This window comes from Leptinotarsa decemlineata, unplaced genomic scaffold (assembly GCF_025532065.1).
Source record: "Leptinotarsa decemlineata unplaced genomic scaffold, Ldec_3_MD MMD2_tig00000008_RagTag_RagTag, whole genome shotgun sequence".
Taxonomy (NCBI): Eukaryota; Metazoa; Arthropoda; class Insecta; order Coleoptera; family Chrysomelidae; genus Leptinotarsa; species Leptinotarsa decemlineata.
Window position 1 is genome coordinate 14,171,627 of NW_027412537.1, and position 19,195 is coordinate 14,190,821.

General features: G+C 33.4%; 1 protein-coding gene across 1 annotated transcript; it reads left to right on the plus strand.

Annotated features, from left to right (window-relative positions):
- The first annotated feature begins 1,336 nt into the window (after positions 1 to 1,336).
- neb (kinesin family member nebbish) lies at positions 1,337 to 17,122 on the plus strand. Its single transcript, XM_074171125.1, has 3 exons — positions 1,337 to 2,083; positions 2,673 to 3,286; positions 14,006 to 17,122. Exons 1-3 carry the CDS (start codon positions 1,507 to 1,509, stop codon positions 14,933 to 14,935), a joined length of 2,121 nt encoding a protein of 706 aa, XP_074027226.1. The 5' UTR covers positions 1,337 to 1,506; the 3' UTR covers positions 14,936 to 17,122.
- The last annotated feature ends 2,073 nt before the right edge of the window (positions 17,123 to 19,195 follow it).

Here is a 19,195-nt window from a genome sequence, read left to right on the forward strand (position 1 = left end):
GCATGTTTCGCAATTCAGATTGACTACATAAATCTCCATAGTTTTCAACTTAACTCGAGAAGCACTTTTATGAATTGTTTTTAGGTTCTGCTGGATGTTCTCTGAAATGTTATCGAACCATCAGTTCTGTATGAGTTAAATCTTCTCCCCCTTGTTTTCGGATTTTCCCTACCTGTGGTACGATTTCGATTGTCCACCCTATATCTGCATTATAACTCATTTATGAAATGCAACATTTTTCAAAAAATTTAAATTCACCTTTTCATCACTAATCTGTACAATTACAGTTTTTATTTCAGAGAAACTGGGTACTGAGCTAGTTTTTCAATGATCTTCAGCCGCTATAGTCAAGCTAAATTCTATCTGGTAAATAAATCTATAAGGAATCATTATTTGCGAATCTAATATTCCAGTTTATTCGCCTTATAAGTAATAATGTGGCGGAAAAAAGTTTTGAACATACAAAATAACAGCCAAATATGGAACTAAACTCTAATAACGATAGACCCGACATCTATCGTCTAGCGATGCAAACTAGAAACAATAAAAAGAAATCTTGTTTGTTGGCCAACAGAGTTGAAAAATAAAGCTGCATTATAGTACCGAAATTGTATTCATCAATTATTCCTATTCAAGATTCCATAATACACCCCTTCTCTCTTCGAAATACGTTAAAGTGAATGTAATTGGATTCTGGATATAATGTAAATTATCCTAAAAAAATCGAATAAGACTCCTTACAAATTCACCAGACTCAATTTATCAAATATTCATGCAGTCATTGTTCACTGTGATTCTGGCGTTCAATTTGGTCATTATTACGCCTTGGTCAAAGAAGAAACGGATTGGTTTAAGTTTGACGATAGTCGTGTCACGAAATGTTCTGGTGATGCATTAAATTTATTGGAGCCTCTGAAGACACCCTACATTTTGTTTTATAAGAGAGAGGACATTGTTAGATCAAGATCTTCAGATGTGCAAGATCTGCAGGTTTTTCCGGGTTTTCCTGCAGCTGAAAGAGCAAATGCGCCACTGGAATCAATGAAGTCGCCCCGGAGCGCCAATTAATTTTTATTATTTTTTTTATTTTATTTTTATCGTTGTTTTAATGAAATATTAACTTATGCCAGGAATAATTCATCAAATGATTCAAATGATGAATAACTATTGGATTTCAAAATATTATCCGCTATAGCTAGAATGCGGGGGACTTCAAGAACCCTAGCTAGAATGTTCTTTTTGAAGTTTTTTCAAAGCAGTTTGATCATGTGAATTCTGGTAGACACATCCAGTGTCCCATCAAGCGGGATTTTTCTAGTAGACGCACTTAGCTATCAATCGAATGTCAACAGTGTCAACTGTCAGTGCCAATGTCGAACGTTTAAATTTTTCAATTTAAAATAACAACCGTTTACTCAGCTTATTATTGATAGAAAAAGCTTTTAAAATCTTATGTATCGACATGTGACAGTATAGAAACTTTATGGTTGAAAGTATTTTCTAATAATGGCTCTATCAGCTCCTGGGACACCCAGGAACTATTTAGGGGCAGTTAAAAAAACAGGAATTTTAAAAGATAAAACGAATCGGAATATACCGAAGACTCCTAAACCTCAATTTTCAACCCCTAAAATAAATTATGCCACTCCGAAATCAAGAAGAGTCGAGGGTGTCCAAAATACCCCAGATTGCTTCAACCCTGTCACTGTTGAAACCCCTATCGCACACCGAAGAAGCAAAGAAAAGTTTGATGAAGTCAGTAATTTAATAGTAGCTGTGAGAATAAGGCCAATGAATAGCAGGGAACTGGCTTGTGTTGGAGCCACAGATGTAGTTCGAGTTCTTAATAAGGAGTTGACAATCCGAACACAAATGTTGGGCACCACAGGTATGAGCACTGATCATATTTTTCAGTATGATCACGTGTTCTGGTCCAGTAACGAATTAAATCCAGCATTTACCTCCCAGGAAGATGTGTTCAGGGCTCTAGGTGAACCCCTTCTCGACAGTGCCTTTCAGGGCTACAACGCTTGCTTATTTGCCTACGGGCAAACCGGTTCTGGCAAGAGCTTCAGCATGATGGGTAATATTCGAAAAAACCTTTTTCTGTTTATAGGTTTAGATAATTGACTTGAAAAAACTCAGTCTGGCAAAAAACACTAGCTAAATAAATACCTCTTTGCATACATTTTCTGTTGGAAGATAAATATATAAACCATTAGTCACCCCAGAGTAAATACAGGAACTTGTTATCCAAATCTATATACTTGTCTTCATGAATTGACTCCAGAATTCCGTCCAGTTTTAAACATATCTTTAAATTTATTCAACTCCAACTTGCTATGGCGTTTTTTTCACATTTTTTGTATATAATGATGAGTGAGTAGAAAACCAAAAAGCTTTTTCTTAAATTCTTATTGAATTCTCATAATTGAATTGTTCTCAAGTTTTTTCTTTGTTCAATGTCATTGTCGATAATGGAAAAGTATATTTTGGCATTTATCATCCAAAAGACTCCCACATTTTCTTGTATAAAGATGGAGAAGTGAAAATCCAAGTTTTCTTTCCCAAAAGATAATATAGTTTATTCATCATTTGACAAAATTTTTTATAACTTCAAAGAAAAATAACCGATATAAGTACAGGTGAAATTAACTATTTATTTTCAACAGGTAAGGCTGTTGGCAACTCTGTCGATATCGATTCTGAGCTATCTGGTATCACCCCAAGGTTTTGCCGAAAACTTTTCGAACGAATTTCCATGTTGGACGAGGATTGCATTGCCACGGTTGAAGTCAGTTTTTTCGAAATATACAACGAGAAAATTCATGATCTACTTGCCAATTCAGCCACAGCTAATCGCACCCCCCTTAAAGTACGTGAGCACCCAGAGTTGGGGCCATATGTAGTAGACCTGAGTGTCCAAACTGTGAAAAACTACAAGGAACTTAGGAATTGGTTGCTGATTGGGAATAATAACAGAGCAACCGCAGCTACATCGATGAATGAGAAGTCTTCTAGGTCCCACAGTATTTTCTCCATAGAATTGTGTTTATCTGAAGGTCTGAAGGAAGACGGTAGAAGTAGGAAAAGTAGAGTTAGCTTGGTGGACCTGGCGGGCAGTGAACGTCTGACAAACTCCTTCAATTCTGAAGAGAAGATACGAGAGGGGGTTTACATAAATAAATCGTTATTGACTTTGGGCAAAGTTATTTCAGCCTTGGCTGATCAGAAGAGGAACCAATTTGTACCATACAGAGAGTCTGTTTTAACTTGGTTACTGAGAGTAAGTAAACACGAATTACAGCTATTATTATAAATGTTATCGGTTTGTAACTTATATCAGTCCTATTCACAATATTTTTTATGTGATGGCTTTATTTATGTTTATTAATACTAATGTAGCTTTTATTGCACAACAGTTAACACATTTACCGAACAATTTGTCACAATAGTCACATATTTCATTAAAATTGGTGCACGTAAAATTTATCATATCTTTAACAGATACAGATACAGATAATTCATTCATCATTGAAGTTTTTTACACAATGGTACAAAACTTATCAGACTAGTCAAAACATATAGTATTAAAACTCATAAAAGCATTATAGAGCTCACAAGAAAATATAAAAAACTCAGACAGTGCATCAAACAGTGAGGTACTCCTCTATTGTATAAAAAGTATTTTCATTAAGGTAATTGAATAATGTTGTTTTGAAGGTATTAAAATTTTTTATCGCATCAAAATCCTATTGAAACAGTTATAATATAGAATTCCTTGGTATTTTGGAGAATTCTGTCCCACACTAAGCCTAGAGAATGTAAGCGAATGTCATTTTGATTCCCTGTTTGGTGTTGGTGAATTTCACTACTTTTCATGTAGGTATCTTGCTCTTTTTAATATTCATAATTAGAAGATAAATATAAAGTGATGGTAAAGTTAGAATTGACAGTGACTTGAAATAAGCTTTACAAGATACATTATTTTGAACTCCCATCATGCATATTATGATTTTCTTCTGAGCAATGAATACTTTATCAATATGTGTTGAATTACCCCAGAAGATCAAGCCATATGTGAGTGCCGACGACACTAGACCATGATATGCCATTCTGAGAACCTCTATAGATACAGTGTCCTTCAGTTGTCTGATGATAAAATTGATACTACTCAATTTCCCTACCAGATTTTCGATATGAGTTCTCCATGTCAGTTTCTCATCAATTGTTACACCCAGAAATTTTATGTTTGATACTTGCTCAATTGACTTATGATTTATTTTAACAAGAGGGCTGGCGTCACTGCTGAATTTTTTTTGTCGAAAAACCATGAAGAATGTTTTGGAAGCATTTAAAATCAATCCATATTCAGGCACCATTGAGAGAATTCTTCAACGCATACATTGCTCAGATGAATGTTTTTGTCCAGATTATCTTGTGATATCATATGATTTGTATCGACAGCATAAATTATGGTTTTTTGCGGGGAACCACATGACAAAATCATGTCATTAGTAAATATGACCAAGTGGACCAAGTATTGAGCCTTGTGATACACCCATAGAAACATTGGTTGACTTTGATTTGAATGAATTCATCATGACAATCTGACTTCTATTTTGTAAATAGGAAGAAACCCATCTATTCGCTACTCCAATACGGTTTAATTTTTGAAATAGAAGCTCAAATGCTCTACTGAGATCAAAATATAGTGTAATAGGATATTCCTTAGTATTCAAGCTAGAATAAATTATATTACATAATTCGTTCATAGCTGATTCTGTAGATTTTCCAGCCCGAAATCCATGTTGACATCCTTTCAATAAATTATTTTCCAAGAAATTTCTTAGACGGAAATTGAAGCAATGATCGATTATTTTTGCTAGTTGACTTTGTAAGCATACATTCCTGTAGTTGTTGATGTCTTCCTTGGAACCTTTCCTCTTATATATCGGTTCTGACTTTGAAACTTTCATTTTTTCAGGATATTTTTCTGTACTGAATGATTCATTGATTATGTGACACAAAGGATAACATACTGCGTCACTAACAGCTCTCAAGCACTTACCATTTATCTCATCAATTCCAGCGGCTTCTTTAGAACACACTTTATGTATTGTCTCTTTTATCTCAAGTGGAGTTATTGGAGTCATGAAGAAAGTAATGCTTGAGAAATGTTCTAATTTTATCTTATTGAAATTGGGGTCAATACTTTGTATATTCATAAAAACTTTCAGAAATTCGTCACATATTACTGTTTGATTTGTGATGATCTGACTGTCTATAACAATTTTACTAATCTCATCTCTGGATCCACTGCTTCTCATCTCGTTTATGATTTTCCAACTTTCTTTCGATACGTCACCTGTTATACAAATTCTTTCATTATTATAATTAGTTTTAGAGTGTTCCACCATCTGCCTATATGTTTGTTTCAATTGTTTATATCTATTGTTAATCAACTCGTTTTTAGTGGTTTTAAACTATAGAAATGCTATATTGAAATAATACAACACTAATTCATAAAAAGCATCAAATTTCTTATCTAGTAAATTAGAGTCGTAAACTTCAGCCCAATTTTCTGAAATCAAAATATTTCTAAAAGTATTTAAATTATTGATAGTAGTTCATTATACAAGGATAAAAAATTAGCTCTTTTGAAATAATAGTTGGTTAGGTTTCTGTTTATTGAGTGAGAAGTGACACCGGTAGATGACTGGAAGAAATAACTGATCTATGATCAGGGTTAAAAATGATTAAATTACCAAAATGGCTATTAGAAAATGGGGGTTGGTGATACAAGAGTAAAAATTGAGGGCTATATGTATTTTTAATGCCACGTCATAAAAAAATTCAAACAAAAAATTTTTACAAAAATATTTTTGAAAAATTTTGGGGTGGAACACCCTTATCACTTAGGGGTATGAAAAATAGATTAAATTCTGTTCTCAGACCTACCGAATATACATATACATGAAAATTGGTTAAACCGTTACCGAGGAGTATGGCAACTAACACTGTGACACAAGAATTTTATACAGGGCGTTCCGGCATAAACTCAACCTCCCCTATAAGTCAAAAACGGACATGTAATCGAAAATTTCAAAGAACACGTCAATTTTTATTTCTAGGGGGACTAATTCTGATATGAAAATCATACCCAAAACTTCACCCCCCTGCGGTCAGCATCATTTGAAAGGTCTATTGTCCCTCTATTACCCCTGTATTTTTTTTTTCGAAATTTGTTCATTCGTTATGGAGAAATCAAATGTTGAACATTTTATTTAAAAAAGACAAAAAATTCGCTGTCGTTCACTTTAATGAAAAAATCAACAACAAATAATATCAGTAGAAACGAAATCAACGGATGAATTGTTCAAAATGACCTCCAACTAGTTCCATACAATAATACAGTCTACTCTCGACATTTCCGAACAATTCTCTGTTGCAGGTCTTCTAGATTTGTAGGCTTAGTAGAGTACACTTTCGACTTCAGGTGTCCCCACAGAAAGAAGTTCATCGGTGTGAGATCAGGTGATCTAGCTGGCCACTCTACTGGACCCCAAAAATTGTCTCACCTGAACATCAAAATGTTGGTGTGCACCATTGTGCTGGAATGTTATTTCATTTTCTACTAAATTGTCATCATTTTCTAAAATTTGTGTAATCATAGGATCTACACAGTCTTGTAATAGATTTAAGTATGTGTCTTCATTGAGATTACCTTCAATGAAGAATGATCCAACAATATGATTACCAAGGATGCCAGCCCAGACATTTAATTTTTGTGGAGTTTTTTAATGTGTTTCTATCACCAAATGAGCATTCACATCGCTCTAGTAACGACAATTATGTCTATTCACTTCACAATTCAACATGAAAGAACTTTCGTCTAAAAAACATGTATTGTATAATAGGTTTGGGTTATTGGTCAATTTTCGCTGAACACCTAACAAAACTAAAGTCGACAATCAGGATCATTTTCGTTTAATTCCTGAACTAGCCGAAAAGCACTAGTAGTTGATACATCTGATGCTCTAGCTACTTGTCTGATAGATTGTCGATTATCCATTTGTACATGTCCTAAAACTGCAACTTTAACTCCGTCATTTCTGACAGGACGAGATACTTCATTTTTTCTGTTGTGAACAGAACCCACAGTTCAGAACTTATCCATTAACTGTTTAACATATTCATGGCTCACGTTGTGATTTGGATGATTCGTATTATAAATTCTTGCAGCAGCTTTAGCAAATTCATTATTTCGATAATAGATTGCAACAATTTCTATTCTCTCTGCAGTAAAATAAACCATGTTGGAACACAGTGAACAAGGATGACTGAATATTAATTTGTGAAGAAGCAACAGTGGCCAGCTATCTACTTTGTGTTCTGCGACAATTTGATTCAACAAAAACTATCAGTGCAGAAAAACCTAACAGTGTCGTCCATTTAAAAATGTTTACTTCATATTACATGAATTCTACAAATCTAGAAGACCCGCGACAGAGAATTGTTTGGGAATGCCGATTTCTGAAAGTAGACTGTACTATTGTATGGAACTAGATGGAGGTCATTTTGAACACTTTATCCGTTGATTGTGTTGCTATGAATATTACTTTTGTTGATTTCCTCAATAAAATGAGCAACAGCGAATTTTTTGTTTTTTTTTTATAAAACGTTCAACATTTAATTTCTAAATAACGAATTAACCAATTTCGAAAAAAATTACAGAAGTAATAGAGGAACAAAATACCTTTTAAATGATGTATCACTTGAACCCACACACCATTGAAAAAAAATAGGGGACAGTTGCTGACCACAGGGGGGTGAAGTTTCGGGTATGATTTTCACATCAAAATTAGTCCCCCCCAGAAATGAAAATTGACGTGTTCTTTGAAATATTCGATTACACGTCCGTATCTGTCTTACGGGGGGGTCAAATTTTCTTTGGATCGCCCTGTATATTAGATATAATAAAAATGAAATTTTGTTGAAACTTTTTGAATTGTTCATATTTCCTTTTTTTTATGTATAATCAAAGACAATCTTTACCTCACCCAGTACAACTATGAATCCAATCAGGTAAATCTGTTTTGATTTTTGAATCACCAGATAACAGAATGTTTTTATTGGTTTCAAATTTCCTTATCACAATGGTCACTCTGATAACTCATTCATCCTTGTGGTCAGGTAAACTTTTCAAAAGGATGTAAAGATTGTCAATAGAAAATCTCAAATTACAATATCAGTGAATGAAAAAATAAATACCTCAATTATAATCTAACAAACTACAAGTAATTTCAAAAATTTACTAAAATGGTGGTTATCATTTGAAGATGTTTACCTATTGATAGTTGAGTGCAATAAAATCAGTTGCTTTCATATAAATTGACTGAACAACTGGAATAGTTACTTGTTGTTTGACAGTGTGATCGAAAATGACTTCAACTGTAGAGTACCAGGTAAGTAAAAGTATGTTTTTGCAAGAAACATTTTTTTATTGGGCCCCAGAATATGTACTTCAAAAATTCATTTCAGAAAATATTTCATTAGGATTGGCATGAAACATTATCGTATTAAATTCTTTGCAGTTGATATTTTTATTAACATAAAGATTTTTCAATAATTTTGTTATTGGTGAGAGTCAGAATTTAAAAAAAATATCGGATTTTAAGTTTTCTCTATTAACAGAATCTTATAAACATCACCTGCCAGAGATAATTGAATAAATTGAAAGCTTTTTGAAGAATTCGTCATAGTACTTGTCTCTGTCTCAATTTTAGTCTCAGTCATTGTATTGAGGAGAAATTTACACCTGGTCAACTTAGAGCCAAAGTATACATCTTAGTCCTTGTCTCTGACGCAAATTTAGTCTCAAGAAACAAGTTCAAGAAACAAGTTCCATAAAACATTTATAAGTTTCATGTCCTCATCTACAAATATCGGTTTATGGGTTAATTGAATTAATTTGAACAGATGATGGTTAGAAAAAATGTTATTCTTATAGTAGCAGAGTTTATTACTAAACAAAATGAGGCTATAACAGCCATATTTGTTGAAATTGGTCAAACATCGCCATTGCGTTCGGATTAGTAACACTATATGTCACATGTCACTCGTCCTGATTCTCAGAAACAAAATTGTGCTGTATAAATGGAGACAGAGTCATTGAGGTAAAGGCTGAGACAAGAACTAGGAAGTCTAAATTGGCCTTAACGATGAAGATAGTTATTGAAAAGAACATTCTGCTGATGGACATATCGCTCATTGTAAAAAACAACCACTTCACAAGTTGCCCTCAGTTTTAAGTCAACCGCTTATGATACCAAACACCAATCGAGATGGCCTCATAAAAACCACATTTAAAACAAAACAATCAATCATCAGCTGTTGACAATCAACTGAATTCAATCAACTCATCAACTGTTATTCGTAGTTGTAGGACATTCGTTGTCTTGTCTCAGTCATAATCCTAAAATTCAGAAACTTTCAAGGTCACAATTTAAAGACTAAGACTTAGGACTTAGACAAGGATATTCAAAGTTGTGTGTTGTAAAGATTCAACATTTTTTTGGCTAAAATTAATACAGCTAGTATGTTCAAATTCCACCTTCACTAGTGATATCAACTTGCTTGGCGAAACTTTTATTATTCAGAAGTCATTACTATGCGAAATGTATAATTATTGATTTCTTCTTGTGGGATAGTGTGGATTCAATTGAATAAGGTTGAAATAAGGAGGTGCTAATTCAGACAGTATTTTTAATGCCAAAATCATGAAGTAAAATATTATATTCTTGACAGAAAGCCAGTCCTGAAGTATGGTAATTGTTCTCTAGGTCTCTCCTGAAACAGTGATGTGCTGATTTATCCAGGAAGAATATTTAAAAACAACAGAAGAATCAACGGTCTCAAGACAGAACCTTGTGGATCTCCAAGGGCACATTGCCTGTCTTATAAACCATTTTCAATTTTAACTGCCTGTCTTATAATCTGTTTTTGATTTTAACTGATTTCACTCTATTTTGTAAATAATATTTGATCCAATCAAAAAGAATTCCTCTCATGCTAGTACAATAAGCTTTTCCAGAGTAAATTTATATCCAGACTGTCAAATGCCTTCGATAAATCAAGCCTCAACAATACTATGTAAAGGCCCTTATCTAATTGGTAATCAACAAATTAAATAGTTGATCAGGAGTTTCTCAGGGATCAATATTGGCCCCCCTTCTTTTTATTATTTATATTAACGGTTTGCCAAATATGTTCACCTCAAATATCGAGACAATTATGTATGCTGATGACACCACATATGGCATCAGTATCAATAAAAGGGAGTGTCCGGCTACAATCCGTGGGGAAGTTATGGAACAAGCAAAAACCTGGTCTTGACAAAGAAGCTCATACTCAATGAAAAAAAAAAAGTCTCATTTTCGAATCCAGAATATCCTACAATGTAGAAAACGACCTAGACATGCTGCACTAAATTTCTGGCTGTAGATATAGATGTCAGGCTATTATGGAACATACATATATATATATATATATATATATATATATATATATATATATCGGGTGTCCCACATTTTATGTGACAGGCAATATCTGGTTTGTTGAAGGAGATACACAAAAATGTTTCATACAAAAGTTTTAGGAGTTCATGAGAGCTATATTTTGATATAATTTTTAAATATGCAGGGTGTTTGGTGTAGGTGCTACAGACCAAAATTCCATTTTTTTAAATAGAACGTCCTGTATATCATTACATATTTAGATGCTACGTTAAATTCTGATATCATTTCATGTTTGGTTTTTGAAATTCGGTTACGGCGTTGTTGAGTTATTGCACTTTTCCTTAAATATAAAGTTTCAAAAAAACTTATTTACTCGTACACGAATCCAGTCTGTATCTTTTATTAAATTGAACTAGACTACTACTGAATACAAACCATTATTCTCACCTCTACGATACGATATCGATATCAGTTGAATATAATATTGAAATTCTTGAGAATGTGACTAATTTGAGGGTGAATTGCTTTATATTGCACAATTTCATCAAGTAGCTTATGCTTGTTGATGCCATAGTAACAAATGTTGTTGAATTGTATCTACTTGTCAGTTCGATTCAGTGATTCTTTGCAAAACAGTAACTGTGTTCTTTGTGCGAAAACTCCAGTATGCCTTTTGCGTTTAGTCCAAGTGATTGCATTGATATGTTATTAATTTTTGGGGAATGTCAGAAAAACTGCCATCAAGCACAACGTCTATACCAAGAACGTTTTCCAGACAGACCCATTCCGTCACGAATGACTTTTTCGAGAGTTGTAGAAAAATTGCGAACTGGGTCATTTCCTTCTACTATAAAGCATCGTCATCATAAGAGATCTGTTAGAACTGAAGATTTAGAGATCAATGTGTTGGCTTATATTATTATTCATTCACATGTTTCTATCCGTACTCTTGCAGAAGAAGTCGGTGTGAGTAAATCTAATGTACAGAGAATTCTGAAAGAAAATAAATACCACCCATTCAAAATTCAGTTGGTACAAGGTTTGAAACCCACGGACTTTGAACGACGACTTGAATTCATTGCTTGTATTCAGGTAATATTACATGAAAGTCCTAACATATTCAGTCAAATTTTGTGGAGCGATGAATCGCGATTCCACAATAATGGAGTTGTGAATCGACATAACAGTCACTATTGGTCTCAAGAAAATCCCCACTGGGTCCGCGAAAGTAATTTTCAAACTACTTGGGGTATTAATGTATGGTGTGGATTGTTCAATGGCCGCATCATAGGACCTTACTTTTTCAATGAAAATCTCAATGGATTGCGATATTTACATTTTCTAGAAAATGATTTGATCCAGTTGATGGAAGATATTCCCATAGCAGAACGACAAGGAATTTGGTGGCAACAAGATGGTGCTCCTCCTCACAATTCACAGGTTGTTACTGAATATCTGAATAGAACGTACCCAAATAAATGGATTGGTAATAAGGGTCCAATTCGGTGGCCGGCTCGTTCCCCAGATTTATCACCGCTTGATTTTTTCCTATGGGGTTATTTAAAAGATATTGTTTTCACTACTCCCCCTTTGAATGTGGATGATCTGAAAATGAAAATTCGACTAGCGTGCAGTGATATTACGCCTGATATTATAAGAGCGACTTGTACGAGAGAAGTGATTCGACGTTTCGAAGCCTGTATAATATCTAATGGGCATCACTTTGAACAATTTTTATGACTTATTTCTAGGTACCTACCATTCTTATGAAATGATTTATTAAGTTATATTATTTACATTGTGGAATTGTGGAATTATTTACGTTGTGGAATTGGCCGCGGTGGTAGTGCGTCCGACTCACGATCGGAAGGTCGTGTGTTCGATTCCCGCCTCGACCAGATATTTTTCTCGAGAGAATTTATCTGGTTGAAGCTGGAATGATTCTGCAACCGTGTTAGGAATCACACGTTAAAAGGTAAGACCTCGTTAGTCCTTAGCTCGCACAAGTTTCTCAACTTCTGAGAGTTGTCGTTCGTATGGGGGCGGCAGCTGAATAACGGAAAAACATATTTTAAACAGATATTTTTTAAACATTGTTATTAATTAAAGATTTGTTTTCGAATACACCTTTTTCAATTTTGCAATTGTTTCATATTCAAAATGATTCCTGACTGAATTCCACAACTCAAAATTGAAACCATTACTTCGAACACCCAAAATTTTGACTAATTTTCATGTGATCTGATGCAGAGAGAATAATTGTATGAGATATTTTAAAAAATAATAGTCGTTCTCAAGACTTTACAATAACTCAACAACGCCGTAACCGAATTTCAAAAACCAAACATGAAATGATATCAGAATTTAACGTAGCATCTGAATATGTAATGATATACAGGGCGTTCTATTTTAAAAAATGGAATTTTGGTCTGTAGCACCTACACCAAACACCCTGTATATTCAAAAATTATATCAAAATATAGCTCTCATGAACTCCAAAAACTTTTGTATGAAACATTTTTGTGTATCTCCTTCAACAAACCAGATATTGCCTGTCACATAAAATGTGGGACACCCGGTATATATATATATATATATATATATATATATATATATATATATATATATATATATATATATAATTTGCAATAGACTAAATAGTGCAGTATTTGCTTTAGGAAAAGTTAAACAACTTATTAACCAATCCACTCCAATAACTACTTATTATGCACTGTTCAAATCCATTATTAGATATGGCTTGTCTATCTAGAACTCGGCAGCTCAGTTTCATTTAAATGTTATAGTCGTCATTCAGAAGAGGGCTGTAAGATCTATTATAGGAGCTAATTTTGAAGACTCCTGCAAACCAATCTTTAAAACGTTGAGAATAATGACACTTCACTCTGATAATTCTTGTAAAGTTACTATATGTCAAACAAAACATTGATAGTTACTCTGGTGTGTCCGATATATACGGTCACAATACTAGAAATGAAGATAATTTGATTGTACCTCAAACCAGGTTACAAAGAAAGGATGATACTATTGATATTGAAATGTAAAATGCCCTACCTCTCACAGTACGTTCTCTAAACTTTACTAAATTCAAAAAATATTTAAAGACATTACTTACGGAAAATCCCCTACATGGTATTAATGACTTTTTCCATTCATTCCCTGTACCATAAAACAAAGATGCCTTGCACGATTGTATGTATGTACTATATTATTATTTTTATTGCACAGTTAAGTATCTTCTGAAGATTTTATATTTTACTTTTTGAGCATATGTTAATTTTATCGTATTTTGTGACATGTTCTAAAGCTGTAGCTTTGTTATGAACCAAATAAAATTTTAATTTAAATTTATCTCAAAATTCATCATTATGTTGTATACACCTCGCTCCAAAACAAGAGTCATCGTTTTCAAAAATTTACATTACACCAATCTGTTACCAAATTCACTCGTTGTTTGTATATTGCAGGAAAGTTTAGGAGGAAACTCCTTGACGTCTATGCTGGCTACTATTTCCCCGGCCAATACCCACCTGGAGGAAACCCTAGCAACGTTACGGTACGCCTGCCAAGCCCGCTCCATAGTCAATCGGGCCAGAATCAACGAAAACCCCCATGACCGTCTGATTCGAGATTTGAGAAGCGAAGTCGAACGCTTGAGAGCCCTAAAACAGGTCCACGAGATCAGTGGCGTGTCTTCCTCCTCCTCTGTGTTGACAGACGACAGCCACAACGAAGAATTGGAGGAACTCAGGAGCAAGCTCTCGAGCACCGAAGAAAGACTATACGAAGCTCAGAAATTTTGGGATAAGAAATTTCTGGAAGCGAAGCGAGCCCAGCTCAAGGAACTCGCCGATGCGGAGAAATACAAGGCTGAGCTGGAGTCGAAAGTACGTGTGATGAACACGGTGGATACAAACGTCGAGCTGGAGCCTTACAGAACGAACTTCTTGGAAGAGCTGGAGGGAGTTTTGATGGAAAGTTCTGATAGATTATGCGACATGGACCAGTTGGACGTAATCAAGAACTGGTGTTGCAATAACGGACTCATCTGCACATTCAGTTCTAATTCGATGATAATCAAGGACCCTGTGGAGCAGAAACAGGCGATTGTTTTGTTCGACCAGGCCGGCATGGCCGGTTTCGAGAATGTAAGTGACTTTGTAAATAGTTTGACGTGGACCAAAGTGAAGAAAACTGTTAAAATTTTGAGCAAGAAGGAAGTGATGTTATCCATGAATCAAGTTTATGAAGCGTTGGCTACTCTGCAGCCTCACGATAGCGATAACGAGCTGAATCTCTTGTTTGCTAAGGTTAACAAGTCCTTGCAGAAATTTGAGGCCGCGCTTTTGAGTAGCGTTAAGGATAGTAGTCATAAAACTGTTACTTTTGATATGTGATAGTTTTGATAGTTTGTTGCTTAGGCTTTGCATAAGATTATGCAGTTTGTTTTGGTTCCTAGCGAATTGTGACGTACTTAGACTTCTAAGGAAAATGTGCGGTTGATGAAAATAGTTACCAGGGCCTTGGGAACTTTTTTAAGCCTGCTTTCTGATTACTTGTGCTTATCAGGTGTGGAAAAATTATTTTAAAATATATAAGTATGGGCGCCTTTTTTAATTAACCAATCAGCAGTATCAACATTTTCCATTCTCTCCTCATTTAAACAATTTCTGTAATCAATTATCCCAGTCTCATTTCAGAATAGTTTTTCTATGTTTATCAAAATTTGTTTTATGTAAAAAAGTTTCAGTGATAATTGCAGAATTTTCGATATTATGCAGTTCATGATGTTCTAATGAAAATTTACCATGATCAAATCTGAATAACCTGGTTTTAATTTTACATTTATCGAAAAACCCAGTTAATTTTTCTGGCACATTAATATTATTGAAATTTTTGAATATTTAATTTATATATTTGGTATATCAACACCGTTGCTCATACTGAATGTACCTTTTAAAGTAAAAGTTATCTACAAAATATTGAAAAACCAACAAAATTCACGGATGATTTTCAAAATAATCGAAGACACAATCTGAAAAGGTTTTTTTTATGTTATCTTTCTATAAGAAGTATCTTCAATTTGGCACCTAAAATGATGAACAATTAAAACTATTCAATCATTTATATTCTGGATTTTATTCAAGAATCAGTTGAATAAATTCAGCCTCACTTATAAAACAGTGGAAGACTTTTTCTGATAAAGAAAAATAATCTTGAACGCCATTTATAAAAGTTAGAATTGATTAACAAAATTCTATCTAGACAAGTTATGGAACAAAAATTCTAACTAACTCTCTGTATATTTGTAATTTTTGAAACCAGAAAGTTTCATTGCGAAATTTTAACACGAGTTTTTTCAACACTAAAATTTGAATCAAGTAAATCGTCAGAATATTTGTATTTCAAACACTGTACAATTGAAACTTAATCAAGATTCGTTTTCATTAGTGTTCATAATATCATAAATTCAGTGATTTTCACTGCAACTTTTTTACATGAAGATTGTTCCGGAAGCAACTTTGTTTTTTTTTATCTGGTCCAGCTAAAACCTTACATTTTGGCCAAATCCACAATAAAAAATTCTATTTCTATGAAGACACTGCAAGAAATATATACCTAACTTTTCATTCATCAAAATCATTCTCTAAATTTCCCAGTATCCCCCCCTGTCTGTGTTGTTGAGGAAATAGTAAGGTTTTAAGATATTCACTCCTTATTCAGCATGTTCCAGAACTCCAATCTCTAAGAGCTCTTATAATAAAAATCCAGCATTTCTCTAAATTTCGATCTCACATGAGATTAGGTCTGGACATTTTGCAGACCACCCAATAAGCTGTATTGAACCACATCACTTCAGTCATAAGTGTTTGATTATGATAATGAATTGCCATACATTTTGTGAAAATTTTTTTGTGTTACGCTTTTAATGTTTTGAATTCAAGGATTTACTAATGCAAAGTTCATTTTTATTACATGATGTGGGATGAACATTGTGCCATTGTACAGTGTGTGCCACAATTAGCTTGTGTAAGAAGTTTATTTTGAATAAAATTCAAATGGTATGCTTTTTTGGGGACCAGCTTTTATGAGAATCTTTTGATCATAAACACTCTCATAAATTAAAGTCTGCAGTAACCAATATCCACTTCAAAAAAGCAATATCTCAAAGGAATTGATAAAAATGGAACTTCAAGAAACATGAAAATCCCTTCAACGTACTTTTCAAGTTTCAATGCAATCTCTTTGTGGTGTTCACTGTGAATTTTCTGTAGTTTATATGTATATAGCTGCAATTATTTATTTTTCAAACTTAATCACACTGTTTTAATTATTTTAAAACTAGCAATCCAGGAAATTCTATTGGTTTATTTGATATTTTTTTAAGAAACTGATCCTTTTTTTTTTAATATACAGTTCATTTTTAATGGTGGTTAAACTGACCATGCAATTTTATATACTTCATCAATATAAAACTAATAATGCCATTACTTTTATATACCGCTATAATGTTTTTAAAATATTAATTTTCAAAAAGTTTGTATTTTTATTTTGTTGTAAAAAATATAAAAAGTACAATTGTGCCACACGATTTTTATTTCTGACTGAATGATCTTCAGTCATAGTCATAAGAAACTTGACCTAATTACAAAAAACAAGAATCTAAATTAGAACTTCACAAACACAAACCATATATTTTTTCGTGTCAACGGCATTAACTTCTTTAGTTATTAGCCTCGTGTTCTGGGTAGGCAATGTTAATAACTTCCCGAGCCACCTGGGGTGCCATTCCCAGTCTGTCAGCAATGTAACCCTGTATTATACTATATAATAAGCTTTATCTGGCAGAAGTTTTTTTTACTCTTTTTCGAAACTGTTTGTAGCATGTTAACTTTCTGATTGAAAGGGGAAGATGATTTTAATATTTTTTGCCATTATAAAGAATCGAATTTTTAATTTATGCTGTTGACGGGATAGGAAAAGTGATATTGAATGTGAGACGAGTGGCATAACTTTGAGTGGATTTCGAGATATTATCTTTGTGCATTAGGCAGACTGTTTCTAAAATAAAGAGGCAGTAGACTGTTAAGATGAGATGAGTTAAAAAAAAGGGCTTACAGGAATCTTAGACTCTAGCTCTGGTAATAAATCTCACTGCTCTTTTTTGTATTGTGAAAACTTGACTCATTAAGTTTTGACTGATGCTCCCCCAGAAACAAATTTCTTACCACAAGTGGGATTCGAAAAGTGCAAAGTATGCTTTTATAACAGAGTGATAGTCCAAAGAGTTAGAGATAGACCTTATCGCATAACAACTAGAGGATATTTTTTGCATAGTATACTGATATACGTTCCAAATTTTAACTTGTTTTCTATGTTGAGGCCTGAAAATTTGTTCTCTAGTTTATGATCAATGATGTGTTCTTCAAGAATTATATGGTCCAGGTTACATTTAAAGGACATTATATTAGTCTGTGATATATTGAAAGATGATAAAATGGCATCACACCATTGTTTAACTATGCCTATATCATGATCTACCCTAATTTTTAGTGCATCAGTGCTTCTTCCATGCCAAAGTATAGACGTGTCGTCAGCAAAACTTGTGAATTTACCTTCAATCGATATATATATATATATATATATATATATATATATATATATATATATATATATATATATATATATATATATATATATATACATATATATGCCAGATCATCTATATATAATAAAAACAGCAAAGGTCCGAGGCCAGATCCCTGAGGTACCCCGCATTTAATTCTCATTTTATCTGAAGATAAACTTTTGAAATTCACGATCTCATAGATATGACTCAAACCACAACAAGATGTTTCCTCTAAATCCGTAGATTTCAAGTTTTTGAAGCAATATTTTGTGATCAACACAGTCAATGCTTTTGTCAGATCACAAAATTGCAGAATTTGTTCTCTTAGAGGCTTGAAAGCCATACTGATTGGAGTGAAGAATATGATTTTTGTGAAGAAAATTCAAGATTCTCTTTTTCATTAACTTTTTCCACGATTTCAGATAGAGTTGGCAGTAAAGAAATAGGTCTGAAGTTCGCGGATATATTAAAATCACCTCCTTGAAGTAATGCGATAACTTCAGCAGTTTTCAGGCAATCTGGAAAAATATCATTAATGAGAGATTTATTTATAGCTTCTGTTAAGATATCTAATACAGTGTTTGGCAGTCTGAGGAAAATTTTAAGTGAGAGATCGTCCCATCCTGAAGAGTTTTTTTTCATGCTAGAGAGGATTTCTTTTATTTCATTTCCAGAGGTTGGGGAATAGTTAAATGAGTTCAACTAGCAACCATAGATAGTTGCTAGTAAATCAATCAAAAAGTTTTGACTTTTGATTGTATTACAAATCCGTGTGGTACTCTATGATATAAAGGCCAAAATGAATTTGAATTATTCAAAATAAAGCTGCTTTCTCTCTAGGAAGTATAACTTCAGAACAAAAAGACTATTATTGGAAAAACTACTTGGTGAAATTCGAGTTTCAAGTTTGTTTTCGAAACTAAAACAAGTTTTTCTGTTTTTGAAAACAAAACTAGTCGCAAGCGAGTCTATTTGAAATTGAAAAAAATGGGAACACAAATTATATTGATGAAAAAATAGTACAGTC

What these genes read in the sequence shown, in the direction of transcription:
- neb (XM_074171125.1), top strand. Translation starts at nt 1,507, where the DNA reads ATGGCTCTATCAGCTCCTGGGACACCCAGGAACTATTTAGGGGCAGTT. An exon ending in CAAGAGCTTCAGCATGATGG is followed by an intron (nt 2,084 to 2,672) that starts GTAATATTCGAA and finishes TATTTTCAACAG; the next exon opens with GTAAGGCTGTTGGCAACTCT. An exon ending in TTTTAACTTGGTTACTGAGA is followed by an intron (nt 3,287 to 14,005) that starts GTAAGTAAACAC and finishes TGTATATTGCAG; the next exon opens with GAAAGTTTAGGAGGAAACTC.